Here is a 16973-nt window from a genome sequence, read left to right as displayed (position 1 = left end):
TGCTTAACTGTCTTTAGTTAGTTGAAGATGAGATTTAGTAATGTATAATTTTCATTATAATATTGTGACATGTTATTTGTTACTAAAACAGAGAAGTTACCACAGGTTAAAATATAATAAGGGAGATTCTGTGTACTAACTTTTCAATTTATACCAACTTACTAATAACTAAGCCATCCATAATGTAGGTAAATATATATATTTAATGTAAATTGTAAGGCTTTCCACCAAATTAAGAGTAGCAAGAACTAAAATGGAACCAGTGTGGGAGTTGTGTAATAGTTCCTGAAGATTTACAACTAGAACAGTTAAACATTTTCTAGTCTACTTAGGCAAATGAAACTAGTTTGTTGATATGGCTAAAAATCCAAGAGTTTCTCTCCTTCATAAATCCATTATTTGACAGACAAAATTGTATTAAACTACAGATATACAACCTACATTCCATCATGACTTTATGATGTTACTCTAAAATAATGACCTATATTCTCTTATAAACTTAGAAAATGATTTTAAAGTAACATTACACAACTCCTATGAGTAGACAGTTTTGTAAGGGATAAAATAAGCTTGCTATTATTTTCAAAATCAGACAGTAAATTAACATTAAACAATTACTTTTCACTACTAGTGATAATGATTAAAGGAAAGGAGAAAGTAGGTAGCAAAGATGGGGTCAACTAAAGCAAATCTTATAAATGTTCACTAAAAAGGATAAGACTACTCAGGAAAATCAAGGTAAATTTATGATGCTATATCTTATTTTGAGAGTAATATTTGAATGCCACCTAGTGACAAAAAATAAAAATGTATTTGTAAATATTTGCTGTCACCTAGTGGCTACTTAGTGCAGGAGCCTTTTATAAAACAGGTATTTTTTCATAATGTGTCTGAAATTTATTATTCATCTCAAAATCATAGTCAGTCAGTAACAAGCCTGTGCTAAGTAAAGCACAATGGATATAGTAACAAATAGAGTATGCTCTCTGGCCTCAAGAAGTTCCACGGTAATGGAGGTGAGACATACGTAACTAACTACAATGACTTATATGAACCCACCATCCACAATGCATAGCACATAATACCTATTCAAAACGCTTTCAAAGAAAAGCATTTAACATGACATTTCTAAAAGTGGCATTAGTATATAGTGTGATAGTTTAACGTTCTGTTAAGTAAAAGAGAAAAATAAAATCTACCCACAAATTTGGCAATTTAGAATTATGGCTCAGTATCACTTCATATCTAAGTTACCTATTTAAACTTCAGTATTTAAGGTTATCTCAATTGTTTATTTGTATATATATATTTAAAAAATGATTGAAATCATATAAAAACTTAAGCAAATACTATAATCATCATGAGTATGTATGTGTGTATATATATATGTATATATAAGCTAGTAAATATACATACAAACTATGCTACTACTCATTTATTTATTTAAGGAAAATTTCAGTGCTGGCAATAAGTATGAACAGGGTTGAGTATCAACAGACTATCAGAAAATGGTTAAGTGACTCTATCATTTACCATAAACTACCCTGGAACAGGCGTTTTTTAAATTTTCACAACAATCCACTGAGAGTATCTCTATTTTATAAGTGAGAAAATTGGGACATTTTAGGTGAAGTGAATAGAGTAGCAGCTTGTCTAGGGGAGAAGATCTGTGTTAGAGAGTAACTGCAGCCAGAATTAGGAAGGTTGCTCAGATTACAGAGGCCTTAAATCCAAGGACAAGGTGTTTGCATAATATTCTATAGAGATGGGATGAATTCTGTATAAAAAAATGTATGTAGTATGTAAGGTGAAAGAAAGATTAACATAGTTTTGAAGAACAGACTACAGGGAGCTGGCACAGAGTAGGTACTCAGTAATATCTGATGTATAAATTTTAATAAGCCTCAGTATTTCCTTCAGTGTAAAGTTAAGTGGCTTTATACAGGGATGGGACTTGTGACCTTTCAGCATGAGGATTATTTAGTCAGTCTCATTAGGCATTGATAAGCAAACATGCCTCATAACATGTTTGCCTTAAAATTATAACAATATAATAATTTCTCCAGTTCTTCTACAGTCAGAGTTGATATTCAGGATATCAAAGATATTAATAAAGGCAACATTCTTAACCATGCACAACCCTAATGTTGATTAGTGCAACTGTAGAGTCTTGCAATGATTTAGGGAGTCTAAAGACTTAAAAATTCATTACCTAAAGAACAAAGCACATATTCATTTTATAAACTGATTTGACACTTGATTTCCACAGATAGCCAACTTTAATTTCACATTCAACAATAATTTAAGTATTTGTTTCCTTAACAGGAAAATTCAGTTTAACAGGGAGCTATTCCAATGTATCAGAATATGAACAAGTTAGTTCAGCAATGGCTTATAGTTCACTCTATTGGTTAAAAATGTCAAGATATATGTTTTATTGTTTTAATACCATTTACATCACTAAATGGAATTATAGTTAGCAAACATTTTTGAAAAATTACATATTTAATAAGTACTTTATAAATATTTGATGAATTTATGGGCCATAATTTATTTTTAATTTCTCAGGACTTGATCAAATAGTTTCAGTGATGCTATTTTACAATACCTAAGAAAAAGAGTTTCTTGAAGACAAAAGCAGTATTTTGCTGACTTTGTGTCTTCTGTATAACATTGCCAACTTGTGTTTATTTTACCAATTACAAAACACTATCATGTTCATAAGTTTACTGAGATACAGTCTTCCTTGACATGTATTTTAAGAAAAAGTGCATGAAGGAACCATGCCTTTTACTGTAAGCCAGGAAAATTATGGCTGCCATTCTGGAAAATGTTTTTAATACAGGACGTAGTCGAGGGCAAATGCTATATATTAATATAGGGAAATGTAATCACCTTTAACTTACTACATTTTATATAAAATAAATCTAAGCTATAATGAAAAGGCTAGGTTTAGAGTTAAATAGAGTTATAACATAGTGACCTTGGGTCAGTTACACATAATTCTGAGGATATCTCTATAGCAGCAGTAGTGAGAAAATGAGAAAATGTACATGAAGCACTGAGCAGAGTCTCTGGTATATAGCAGGTCCTCAGTTCACTGCTACTATCATTTTACATTAAGAGACTTTGTTGCATACATTAGGCACTGTTGACCCAAGACCTAATTATTTAAGCCACACAATTACAGTAGCCAATAGGATTAAAATTGAGCTATAATAGTATTTCCTTTAGATTCCATTTTTATTTCTCAGTTTTTGAAAATTTTCTCGTAATTTTTCTAATAGAAACTGGAGGTCCTTCATGCTTTTTTCTCTATTATCTTCTAAAACTTATTCATTCTTCGAATAAGCATCTCAATTCTGGCTCTGGTTACTCTCCAACACAGATCTTTTGCACTAGACAAGCTGTTACTCCACTCACTTCACCTAAAAGTCCCAATTTTCTCATAAAATAAAGACACTCTCACTGGATCAAATTTCACCACATTCATGGACCAAGAATTTTCTGATAGCCTGGGCCAAACCTATTTCTCCTTTTGCTGAATGCTTCTACAGAACTTTCTTTGCAACATTATTGCACTATTTTTTCATGTCTTTTTTCCCCCATTTGGAATATATGCTTCCTAATAAAGAAAACAAAATACTAAGTGTGTTTTTCATTCTCCAAAAAGACTTATAAATAATATGAATGGAATGTTAAATGAAATTTCTATAAGCTCTTTAAGAAGTACCTAATATAGGACTTGTACACAATAAGTAGTATTTGATTGTAAATATTTCAAAGTAGTCATTTACTTAATATTTATATCCTACCTACTTTCAAATATTGTTTGATTCAACATTAACGTTATGAAAGAATACTGAACTAGGAAAGTGTTAGATACCAAAGCAATAATTTGAAATGTCACAAAACAGTCAAACCTGTTAAATGTTCTATACATATACTCAAAATTTTAAGAATGTTTATTTTCTTAACCAGAGATGTTACCTAGGCTTCCAGGGTCTGCTATGTAAATCTTAACATAAAAGTCACACACACACACACACACACACACACACACACACACACACCAAATTATCATACTCTAGCTGAATCACATTGTGTATAACAAAGTTAATCAACTGACGTAATAGAGCTAAGAGTTTTATAAATTTTATTAAACCTTTAGTAACAATTTCATTTAAAACTTTGTAAAAGTGCAATACAAATATTAGTTATTATTGCTATTTTTGTTTCCATATTTTGTGTAGTCTTTGTTAGATTTCTAGTCTCTAGTACAGTCTTTTAGCAATAGATTCTTATCGGTTATCATCTGTATTCTGTAATCCTCTGAATTAACCAACAATAATGCCATTCAGCCAATTTTGTCTTATACTACATGGCATAAGTTGTAATTCTAAATACTGCAAAACAGCAAACAACTCAACCTTTATCTTTCTTGGCCATTCTTAAGACTGATGATTCTATTCCAAACTTTTACTCATTAGATCTTACCTCTGCATTTAGGTTATCTGCAAGGCTTTCCAGAAACTGACTCTCAATTGGGTTTCGTTGGGTGAGCAAAGTGAGGTAATGGCTGAGTTTATCATGCGTTGTTATAATGATTCCTTCCCCAAATTTGTCAAATTGTGGTCGTCCAGCTCGACCAAATATCTGCATGACATCTAAAATTCCAAGGTCAACAAAGGAGCCTCTTTTTGCAGCATATATTTGTGTTCCCTAGATGAGGAAAAGTTAACAAATATTTACATAAACACACACAAATATGATCCTGGTGAACTGAACACTGAGATTAGGCAAATATGGAAAGATCTCAAAAGTGTACTTTAACTAATCCTTTCTTCATCTGCGATAGAGTTAAATTTTCACAATATAAACTAGATTCTTATTGGAGAAAATAATTCTTACCTTTTATAAATAACATTCAGTGTCAACAAAGCAGCCAAATCACAATATTTTTCTGGATAAATCAACCCAGAGGTTTGCTTCAAGACACACACAAATCCATGTGTCAAGGAAGGTAGGCTCTTACCTTAATAATAACAGCATGAGCAGGAAGATTGACACCCCAGGCTAACGTAGCTGTGCAAACTAGGACTTTGATATGCCCATTAGAAAACAAGTTTTCAACTAAATTTCTGTCCTGCCGAAGCATTCCTGCATGATGAATACTAAAACCATCTGGGAATAATTCTCGTACTTGCTTATTTCTCGACCTTTGTACCTAGATACCAAGAAAGAATGAGTATTATTTAGCATTTAAAAGCAATTGTTATTAAGCATTTTGGTTTTATGAGTTTATCAAAGAAACCAGAAAATTATTTTTAAGCATCTTAAGTATTACTAAGCCTTAGTATATAATGCTGTATAGAAAATCATAAAAATAACATTATCTATCTTAAAAAATAGGTAATAACAAACTATGTCACAAAACGCAAAAGGAAACAGGTGAAAAGCAAGTGTCTCTTTCATCCAGATGTCCCTTTTTGCAATGAGTCAGTATTACCTGCTTCTTAGCCTTCAAAAAATACGTTATTCAAAATAAAACTAAATCTCAGTGGCTTTCCAACTCCTTAAAGAGTAAAGGCCAGAGTCACTATAATGCAAGGCCCTACAAAAATCAATCTCATCCCCTTACCTCATCCACACCAGCCACAATAGCTGGCTTTTCTGTGAGTATATTTTCTGACAAGTCCATATCTACTTCAGAGCCTTTACTTTTATTCCAGACCCACTGCCTTCGAGACCCTCTCCCTTCTTATTGAGATCCCCATGATGCTTCCCCTATGATGTTCCTCATTGCAATAAGTCAATACGTCAATATACCCAACTTTATTCACCTACAGCTGTGTTCTTAGTCATCTTTGATAGCAAAGCATTGACCATCTGCCTTAGCTCCTCAACTACACATGTGCATTGAGTATACAGTAGTCCTTCCTTATCTGCAGTTTTGCTTTCTGTGGTTTCCACTACCTGAGGCCAACTGTGGTCCAAAAATATTAAATGGAATATTCCAGAAATAAACCAATCATGTTTTAAGTTGCACACTCTTCTGAGTAGCATAGTGAAATCTCACACTGTCCTACTCCATCTAACCCAGAACATGAACCTTTTGTCCACCATATCTAAGCTGTAGACACTCTTCACTCATTAGTCACTTAGTATGTACTAGGCTTGGTTATCAGACTGACTGTTGAAGAATCACAGTGTTTGTGTTCAAGTCACTCTTATTTTGCTCAATAATGGTCCTGAAGTTCAACATTAGTGATGTTAGCAATTTGAATTTGGCACAGAGAAGCCATAAGGTGTTTCCTTTAAGTAAAAAGGTGAAAGTTTTCAACTTAAGGGAAAAAAAAAAACCAAAATTGTATGCTGAGGTTGCTAAAATCCATGGTAAGAGAAACAAATCTCCTATTCAAGAAATTATGAAGAAGAAAAAAGAAATTTGTGTTGGTTTTGCTGTTGCATCTCAGATTGCAAGTTACAGCTACAGTGTGTGATACATAGTTAAGATGAAAAAGGCATTACATTTGTGGGAAGAAGACATGAACAGAAATGTACCTTAACTGACAGCAATAGAGCTAGTTCACTACTATCTGTGGTTTCCTATCTTGGAAATATCCCCCACAGTTCAGGGCGAACTACTGTTATAACGTCACTTCTGGTTCTGTTCTTTGGCCTAATCTGAGCTCAGAAGTGAGATTTAGTATACTTATATGCAACCTGTATAAGTGCTATACAGAAGGACTTAAAAGATTCACTGAAGATTCAGTATACAATAGACAAAATTTTTGTGAAAAATTAAAGACCTTAGATAAACATTTAAAGAAATGTTTATATAGTTAAAGCTTCTTATTGTCCGTCACATCATGTGTTTATTTGCTATTGCTCTCAAAATCTCATTATCAATTCGAGAATTTCATTTTGAAATTTTTATCCCACCCTTTTTACTTAAGGGCATGACAATGGCAAGGGAGTAAGATTTCAGGGGACTGGGGTTCCAGTCTACACCTTACCATACTGATTATCTCTCAGGTCACTTAAAATTTTAAACTTCTAAGTTAATAATATTTAACTAATAAAATGATCTAAGAAAATAGCATTCCATGAAATCTGCTTCAATTATAAAACCAAAAGTAATGCATTAACAAACCCCACCATCTAGTGGCCAGCCAAGTAAATAACAACTTGTACATTTTGAGCCTCTCAAGGGTCTAAAACAAAATACGTATATATACATAACAAAAGAGGAGAGCTTCTTAAAGTTTAAAGGGGAGTACATTCTTACTTTATTCTTGTGGAGCGCAGTCAGCCTGCTAGAAATTATTTTATATATACTTTATGACTAATTACACTTGGATCTCATTGCCTCAGCTTTCATCTTTTCAGACAAGCAATATTGTTACTGTAATCTTAAAGCAGATCTTATGAATATGGAAAAAAGTCCAATTGTGGTGTATTTGCTGAGAGCTCCTTCAGAGGCCAAAGGTCGGGAGAGGAGAAACATTCCACTTAATTCATGTATTCTCTAATATTCAAGAGAGGACATTCAAAGCCGACAGAGGAAACTAAAACTATTGGTTGGAGGAGATACTCTGTACAAATCGTATTGCTGGATTGCAGTTTGGTTTCAGGTGAGCTCTGCTATCTGTGGATCCCCTGCATTGAAATGTTCTGCTGTCCTTATAAATAGTGATAGATTCCTTAGTCAAAGCCCACTTGAGGTAGGACATAGCTAGGCCTGCTATGGCACGAATGACACAGTTAGAAGTTAAACATAGGAAGTATGTATCTGTGATGGAGATGTTTCTTATAAAGTAACAGGTGGATCTTGGAGTACTGACATAGCACCTCCCACTTGAGCACATGGCTGAACCAGCGTCAGTGGCCACCAACTGGGTATATCTCTTTGGTCTCTGTGAGAAACTAGGAGGAGGTCGGAGTCATTTTTATTTCTATTCTTCTATATTGTGTGCATTTTTTTTTTTATTGGTTCATTACAAACTTGAAGTGACAACAATCTGAAAATAAGTTTGGGTTTTTTATTCTTAACTATCTTTGAATCCCAAATGAGGCCCAGGGATGTTTCTCATCTGATTTTAAAATTCATCATAAAGCAAAACTATTTTTCTACATTTAGTGTAAACATCAAAGAATTTTAATACATATATATGTTTGTGTAGCCACCATCATAATCAAGAAGAATTTCTCAACCCTAAAAAATTCCCTCATGCTACCTCTTTATAGTTAAACTCTTCCCAACGACTAACCCTAGCAACCACTAACGTGTACTCCAACCCTATAGTTTTGTCACTCCAAGACCATTATATAAATTGAGTCAGAAAATAGAACACTTAAACTGATTCTACAGACTAGTATGATGGCACTGACAAAGCAGAAAAGTGAATACAGAAACAATATCTCTCTTATAAATATTAATCTAAATAGTCAAGAACTTTAGAAAACAGAATTCATCAATGCATTGAAACAAAACATCACAACTAAGTACTACCCCAGAATGCAAGGCCATTACACTTAATATATTAATATATTTAAGAATTCAAAAAAGAAAGAATATTATGATGATGTCCAGACACTGAAATGTGACAAAAGGCTACATTCAGTTCTGATGATTAGAGAACTCAATATATATTTCAAACTATGCTTAATAGTAAACACTCAGAGTATACACATTAAAATTAGGAAGTAGGCAAAGTTGTTCAGTATCAGCCTGTTGATGTTCTAGATAATAATATTAGATATGAGAAAATAATAAAGAATATAAATACTGGAAAAGTATAATTGTAAAATAATCACTTGTTGTAGATAAATACTCATTTAGAAAACTGAGTACTAACCAAAATATACAAAATAAAATAACAAAAGAATTTGGAAAGATGATAGTCTTAAAAATTTAATATTTTTATAAAAGGCTTTCTTTTATAAAAACATTTTTTCTTTATGTTGATATTGTATTTTTCTTTTAAAAATAAAAAATATATTTTTATTTTCTTTAATATAAAATATTAATCTTTAATATTATAAAATATAATATTTTATAAAGGTCTTTTATAAAAAGACATATACATACTATACATATACACATATAATAACTCACAAAATAAAAGTGAAAAATATCACATTTATAGGAGTGAAAACAGTAAGCGATAGGCAGGATTTATATAAAGTTTTATAATATTGTTGAAGAACATTCAAGAAATGATATATTTTAGTTTTGAGATGGGAAAACTTGATTTGGCAAAAATACCAGTTCTCATTAACTTAATCTATAAAATCAATACACTAACTCAACTAAAATATGAACATGATTTCCTTGTGGCAATACTAAAATTCACCCTGAAAAGTAAGACTGTAAACTTATCCAGGAGAAATTCTACAACTGAAGAATAATCATGATATTTAATCCAACCAGTTATTGAGAATCCTATAAAAACAAAATAAGTAAAACAGTTTGATACAAAAGAAGAAACAATAAGATCAATGACACAGAATAGAACGTTCAGAAATGACTCGTAAATATGGGGATGTTGTATATTAAACTTTTAAATCAATGGCAAATACAGTGAGTAGGAAAAGATGATGGGCCCACCACTATCTGGAATAGGTTCCAGAAACATCAAGTATTTAATAATAAAAATAAAATATAAGACTTGAAGAAATCACAGTTGCAGCAGGTTTGTCTTTTATATGCAAGACATAAAACCTAGAGTAAATAAATAAATTTACAGAATTTTTACATGGTAAAAAATAATCACAAACAAAAATAAACATCAAGGATTAAACAGAAAAAGTTTATGAAACATATATGGTATTAAATGCAGTTTAGTACAAAATGGACCAAGTTTGTAAACAATTTAAAGAATAGGAAATACAAATAGCCAACATAAAAAATGTTCAGTTTCACTCATAATTAAAGAATTGCTGATCAAAATAATAATGAAGTGCCATTTTTTGCTTGTTAATCTGTTATAAACTGAAAAACATTAACACTGCCCAGTGCTGGCAAAGTTATGTGGGGGAAAGTACAGCGTTCCCATGATATCCATGGGAGACTGATTCAAGGAACCCCTTATTCTCCCCCGTAGACACCCAAAAACCATGAATGCTTAAGACCCTTATATAAAATGGTGTGATATTTGCATATAACTTACACAGTCTGCCTGTATATTTTAAATCATCTTCAGATTACTTATAATACCTAATACAATGTAAATGTCACATAAGTAGTTATACTGTATTGTTCAGAGAATAATAACAAGATAAAGTCATCTGTTCATGTTCAGTACAGACACAACCATCATTTTTTCCCCCAAATACTTTTTATCCACAGTTGGCTGAATTCACGGAACCCATGGACCTGGAGGGCCATCTGTAACAACTGCTGAAGAAAGTATAAATATCTCCAGTAGGCAATTTGTGACCATTTGTTGAAGTTTTAAATGCATGTAGTACATGATAGATAAATTTCACTGCTAGGAATTTTTCCAATGTATATCATTACAAGAGTAGGAACAAAAATGTTTACTGTAGCATTGTTAACTATAAAAGGCAATTGGAAACAATAAAAGTATCCAACAATACAGACCTCAGTAAATCAATTACTGTAATATCTACATTGTAGCATATTATACAGTTGCTAAAAGAATAAAACCCATCTTTCTGAGTTGATTGCAAAGACCTCCTTGATACATTACTAAATGAAAAAGACAAAAAGGTATATATAACATAATGCAATATTTTTATATTAAAACATATGCCCATGCACACAGGCAAACACACAATGGTAGTTGTGTAAATCTTTCCTCAAAAGAAAGATAAGCTTTTTAACAGAAGTTTCATTTGGAGAAAGGAAGGGAGAAGAGATCATTAAAACCATAAGTTATGGAGCTCAACTTGTTTACTATAAGATGCCTGCTGCTTTCTGAAGCATCAGAAAAATCACTGCTTTTTCTACTTGGTTCTCCAAAGCTAGCACTACATGGAGTCCAGGTTTTGCTATTGTCTGAATAACTACAGAGATATATTTTATCTTGTTCACATTTTGTGAACAGATGATTTGGATTCTCCACGGAAGCCATTTGAGATCTAATACTATACTCACTGGATAAAGTGTTTCTACACATGGAAATCTAGCACAAAAGAATACCAGCTGTGAAAAGGTAAGGGAAGTAAGGTGTGTAGTTTCAGAATTGTCTAAGTTTGGTTTTCCCTGACTTTGTCTGTCCATTTTCACAAGTGAACTTTCCACACAGGGATTTACAGCAAAATTCAAATGGAATGGGCAACTGCTAAGATAATCCATCAGCACAAGTAAGGCATTATATTATTTTCCCCCAGTGAAAGCATGCAGAACTTCCTTCCATGACTTTACATGACATTTTCCTACTCATGAGATAAAAAAATCAGTGTAAATGCTTTTAAAAATAAGGTTAAAATGTAACGACTTCCCAACATTTACTTCCGAACTAATACACATACATGATTAAATAACATGATCTTAAAAAAACTAACAGCAAGCAAATGAGGATATTACATCCTGTCCTTGCCTAGGTTAGACTCATGCCACACAGATGCCATCTGCCACTCCCTATCACTCATTACATTTTAGTCATTTTGACTTGTTTTTCTTATTTGCTTCAATGTGCTATTATTATTATTTTTTCATATCAGCCTTTTCTTTGAATACTTGTCTGTCCTCTTTTGCTCTGTCAACTCCTAGTCTTCAGCCCAGCTTAAATGTCACTTTGTTGGTCAACAAACGCCATCCTCTAACATCATCTGTTTAGACTAGATTGTCCAACTCAATTTTTTCTTAACACTTTATCCTTCTTTATTATTTATTTCAAATGTAATTAAAATCTATTATTTAATTAGTTGTCTAATCTTTTGTTCTTCCAGAATATAAGCTCCATAAGGGTAAAGGGATGGCTACTTTTTTTCCCTAAAAAATATTTCCACTTCCAACAAAAGCAAATAATATTAGTGTACATATAATATCTATTCTCACCTCCTTCTTTACTGTATTGCATGGGATGGAATATAATTTCCCAGATCTCATACAGTAAGGGTACCAGATGATAAGGTCCACTCTGCTAATTAAAAGCACTCAGGTAAGATCTAGATGACGGAAATGAAGAGATAACAATCTCTTATATTTTTCTGGCAAGCAAGACTTTGGAGACAGAAGGGCTGGAAGTTTTAACATTCAAAATTTGGTTTTCTAGTGTGTTCACGAATGTTGGAAGGTATCTGTAGTAATAGCTGTGGCTTTTTAACTGCTAATCACAATCATGTAACTGGTTGTTAAATTCAAGAGTTCTAGTAGTAGCCCTAGATTTCTACTCCTCTGATTTTACCAAATTTCTAATAAGTACCTAATTTCTTTTTTTTTTTTGATGGCTTTATTCAATTTTATTTAGAGGTATTAAAAGGAAACATTACGTATGCATAAAAGTACATATATATTCTCTTTTCTTTTTGGCTGTTAGAGTTTACAATGATACCTTCACACTGAGAAACTTGTTACTGGATTTTTTACAGCTGTTACTATACATTGCAGTCTACCCAACAATTAGCATGATGGTTTAGCGGCAGTAGAGAACCACAGAAGGAGGGAATAGGTAAGAGGTAATTTTAGGGAGGTGATTTCAATGAATGACCTTGAGAAAACCCAGATATTTAAACACTGGAGGGACAACAATTAATTATTCCTGCATACAGCAGTAGCTTATTCTTTTCTTATAAAAAGGGAAGTATACTCTGAAAGAGAGAAAATAAGCCAGTGATTCCAATTATCCCTGGTCCTGCTTGAACAGAGTGAATACACAGGGCCACCAGGCTATGCCATCTTGTCACTGTTTGTTACAATCACACTTAGTTCATTTGTTGTTTATCAGTATGTGCATATTACAATTCCAAATGGCAAACACTTGACAGTAGATATACTGAGATTCCATCAAGCCTCTAGAAATTGCACAAGAATAATTTATTTTCTTGAACAACAGCAAAAAGTGTTACGGTTGGTAGAAGAAGAAAGTACAGAAAATCACCCCTTCTTGTCTTTCTTCTGCCTTCTATTTTTCCCTTTTCACTTGGATTTCACCTCTTCCCATCTTCATCCCATAACTCTTTCTCTAATTAATCCCAGTGGTTTTTGGGACAGCAGGTTCTATCATGATCTCCAGGTACCTGGATCCTCAGTGATATCCTCAATTTTTCTAATATTTCCTGGTCAGCTTTCTTTCACATTCTTCACGGGAACTACTTCAAACATTCACAAACATCTCACTACTAAGTCCTGCTGTCAGGAATCAGTCCTCAGTCCTCAGTCCTGCTGTCCACCTTGGTAAATAATCTTGCTTCTCACATCATTGAAATTAAGGAAGACTGCTAACTCTAGTCTTATAAGGATGTAGATACCACATCCTTTTCATATCAGAGTTATTTACTTTTGTACCCATTTACGGTCAGCTTGTCTTCCAGCTCCTTGGAGATTTAGAAAAAGAAGAGAAACTTTTCGTGACAACACCTTCTAGGCAAATGATATTTGGATGGTCAAACTGGCCTATGATACTAGCTTCTCTTAGAAAATCGCTTCTTTGCCGATCCATGTGGCCGCCTTTCAAAGTTTTAATGGCAATTGGGATATTTCTTTTCCCTGCTGTCTTCAAATGCACACTACAGACTTCTCCAAATTCACCTGTCCCAATGACTCTCTCAATGAGAATTCTTGAGGGATCAATCTCCTTTGCAAATTCATGGACTGCTAGGGATGGGTCTTCATATGTATCTGGATCAATGTAAGTTTTAATTCCCAGGAAGCGCACTTGTTACTAATTTAACTTATCACAGTTTTCTTAAACATTAGTTTGTTAAGCTTCTTCTACCACCTTGGCTGGCTCGAGTTATTTTCATTGCTTCGTGCTGGGCCCATCTGGTTTGGTTTATGCTAACCTGCTTCTTGGAAAACAGGTAATAAATGCCTCAGGAACATCTTTTCCCTCTGTCTACCAGTACTAAATGTCCTCCCTAATTTCTTATATAAGTTCTTTTCTATTTAAAATATACCTTGGTTTCTGTTTCCTTTACTAAATCCTAACTGATACATGTGTCTACTTTAGTCCACTATAAACAGGTTGACAGCACTTTATTTATATTGATACCTATTGATCCATTACAGTGACGGGTAACCAGTTATACTCAGTAAATATTTGCTGAGTGACCACGATGAAAAACAGTTTAAGGCTCACGTGTACACAAACAAGTCACAATCACCCAGACTAGCCTAATCCCAATAACTAATTTCCATATGTCATTCTGACTGTGTTAATTATGCATTTTAACTTGGGAGAAAGAAAATACCATTTGCTCTGTTTCATGTCATACTCCTTGAAAGATAATCCTGGTTCCCATATGGGCTGTCCTGATTATTAACAGAAACAAGTTGGTATTCCAGAGAGAGAACCCTAATTAGAAAAAGATAAATCTCATCTAAAATTACATTATTGTAATCCATTTGGCCATCTTTAAATAAATAAATAGAAAAATAAAATTAAACATGAAATGTGTTTTCGATTTTAAATTATATCATTACAAATCTCTCTACCCCTAGGAATTTATAACATTATTTATTGATCTGATGCCTTTAGAGTGCTTCCTCAAGTATTTTCAAATGCGTGAAAAACAATATTCTAATTAACATACTTTTGCTAAAACAGCATGATTCCTTAACAAGATAGATAAATGTACTGTAAGAAATTTATTCAATGCTTCTAAAATACATCTTAAAGCACAGAAACAAAAATTGCCACAATCAAAATTTCCACAACAAAAATAAGGATAAAATTTCAATGCTACTATGTTCTTTAAAAAGAATCTCACTTATTCAAAGTGAATCATATGTTAGACCACACTGAAATGAACACATGGGCAATGACAATGTCTTTTGCTTGGAAGAAAGGGAATCCTACTTTTCAGTACATGAATTTTGGTCACAAAACTTGACTCTTCAACAATCTTCAATAGCTTCTCACTGCATATAAAGTCTGAAAGCCTAGGCATGGAATTTAAGTCTTCCATTGTCTCTCCATGCCTAGCCCTCCACACACCTTATAATCCAGTGAATAAGGAACATTCTTATTCTCCAAATAAACCCAGAGTTTTCTTTTTTTTCCTTTGCCCATGTTCTCTTTCTTCTCTCTTTGGAGTGTCCTTTTCCTTGTTGCTGCCTATTGAAATCTAAAACTACTGGCTTGAATTAATCTGCTTCTCTTTTACATTTCCTCTGAACTGTTTAATCTTGGTATATATTAACTTTTTCTTTTAATCTTTCCTTTGAAATATTCCCAGGTTTAGAATTTCAAAGTTAAGAGGTCTGGAATAAGAGCCTTGGCTTGGCTTTTAAAATATATTACCATTTTTTTTTTTTTAAGTAGTGAATTGATCAATACCACAGAAAATCTCCTCAAATCATCTTCAGAATTGGATACTATTATGTCTAGATTTTGATAATATATTGACAAATATATATTACATAATTTTTTATCAAATTTTTTATCCAAAGTTTGTTTACCCACTTTATTTCTCCTTTTTGCTTATTTACTTACTGGAAACTTCATGTTGTAAGTTATTAAATTTAACAAGTGTACAAATAACATGTAGACATCAACTAGTCTGTTCTTGCTGTTTCTAATATTTCTATCAACCTGTTTATTGCCTTTTATAATCCAGTATTATTTTTTATTGTTCCAAAGCATTTAAATATAATTTTTGCCATATCTGTTATTGTTTAAAGCTATTATCTTCTTCCTCTTCAAAGCACATGGGTAAACATTTACAGAATGTGTCTACCATGTACCAGTAAGGTAGAGCTGTTACCTTATTTATTACAAACATCTTGTTGTTGTTATTTTAAGATGGAGTCTCCCTCTGTCACCCAGGCTGGAGTACAGTGGTATGATCTTGGCTCACTGCAACCTTCACCTCCCAATTTCAAGTGATTCTCCTGCCTCAGCCTCCCTGAACAGCTGGGACTACAGGTGCACACCACCACACCCAGCTTTTTTTTTTTTTTTTTTTTTTTAAATAGAGATGGGGTTTTGCCATGTTGCCAGGCTGGTCTTGAACTCCTGATCTCAGGTGACCCGCCTGTTTCAGCCTCCCAAAGTGCTGGTATTACAGGCATAAGCCACCATGCCCAGCCATAAAATATAGGTATAATTCCCACTTCATGTGTGATGAAATGTGGCTTGAGGGTGTTAAAAAGGCAGAGTGTGTGAATGAACGTTAAAACACAGGTTTGTTTAGATCCAAAGCTTTTCTTCTATATAGATTACCTCCCTTTTAAAACAGAAAAGTCATGTTTCCAAAAATTCAATTAAGGAATCAGTTTTTTACTAATTTTGTTTGATTTTATTTAAAAAATACTAACTTTTGACACCCTATGTGGTGGTAACTGATAGTAGAATTACTATATTATACTCTAAAAGGAAAAGAGGTTGATAAAATATGGCAGAGGAAAGAATAAATTCTGTGAAGATTATATTTTGCATATATTTAAAGTAATAAAATAAATGGAGCTATTAACCATCCCTACTACTACTACTCTGTTTAGTTTTGTTTGTGTTTTTTTGAGATGGGGTTTCATTCTTGTTGCCCAGGCTAGAGTGCAATGGTGTGATCTTGGCTCACTACAATCTCTGCCTCCCGGGTTTAAGTGATTCTCCCACCTCAGCCTCCCCAGTATCTAGGATTATAGGTGCCCGCCATCATGCATAGCTAATTTTTCTATTTTTAGTAGAGATGGGGTATCACCACGTAGGCCAGGCTGGTCTCGAACTCTTGACCTCAACTTATCAACTGATCTGCCCGCCTCAGCCTCCCAAAGTGTTGAGATTATAGGAGTGAGCCAACACGCCTGGGCTACTACTAGCCTGTTATGCTGTCTTTAG

At 33.2% G+C, this 16973-nt stretch overlaps 1 protein-coding gene across 4 annotated transcripts in view; it reads right to left on the bottom strand.

Annotated features, from left to right (window-relative positions):
• Nucleotides 1-16973, bottom strand: part of ASCC3 (activating signal cointegrator 1 complex subunit 3) — a 361254-nt gene that overhangs the window by 173932 nt on the left and 170349 nt on the right. For all 4 annotated transcript variants that reach the window (XM_032275177.1, XM_032275179.1, XM_032275178.1 and 1 more), the window contains exons 15-16: nucleotides 5036-5227; nucleotides 4498-4722 (exon numbers count right to left, since the gene is read on the bottom strand). In XM_032275177.1, the coding sequence (XP_032131068.1) occupies nucleotides 4498-4722; nucleotides 5036-5227 (417 nt within the window). The remainder of the gene's footprint in view (nucleotides 1-4497; nucleotides 4723-5035; nucleotides 5228-16973) is intronic.

Source organism: Sapajus apella, unplaced genomic scaffold (assembly GCF_009761245.1).
Source record: "Sapajus apella isolate SASKATOON/1434 unplaced genomic scaffold, GSC_monkey_1.0 scaffold6, whole genome shotgun sequence".
NCBI classification, from domain to species: Eukaryota; Metazoa; Chordata; class Mammalia; order Primates; family Cebidae; genus Sapajus; species Sapajus apella.
Note: the sequence above shows the minus strand (reverse complement) of the source record. Positions and strands in the feature narration are given on the sequence as shown.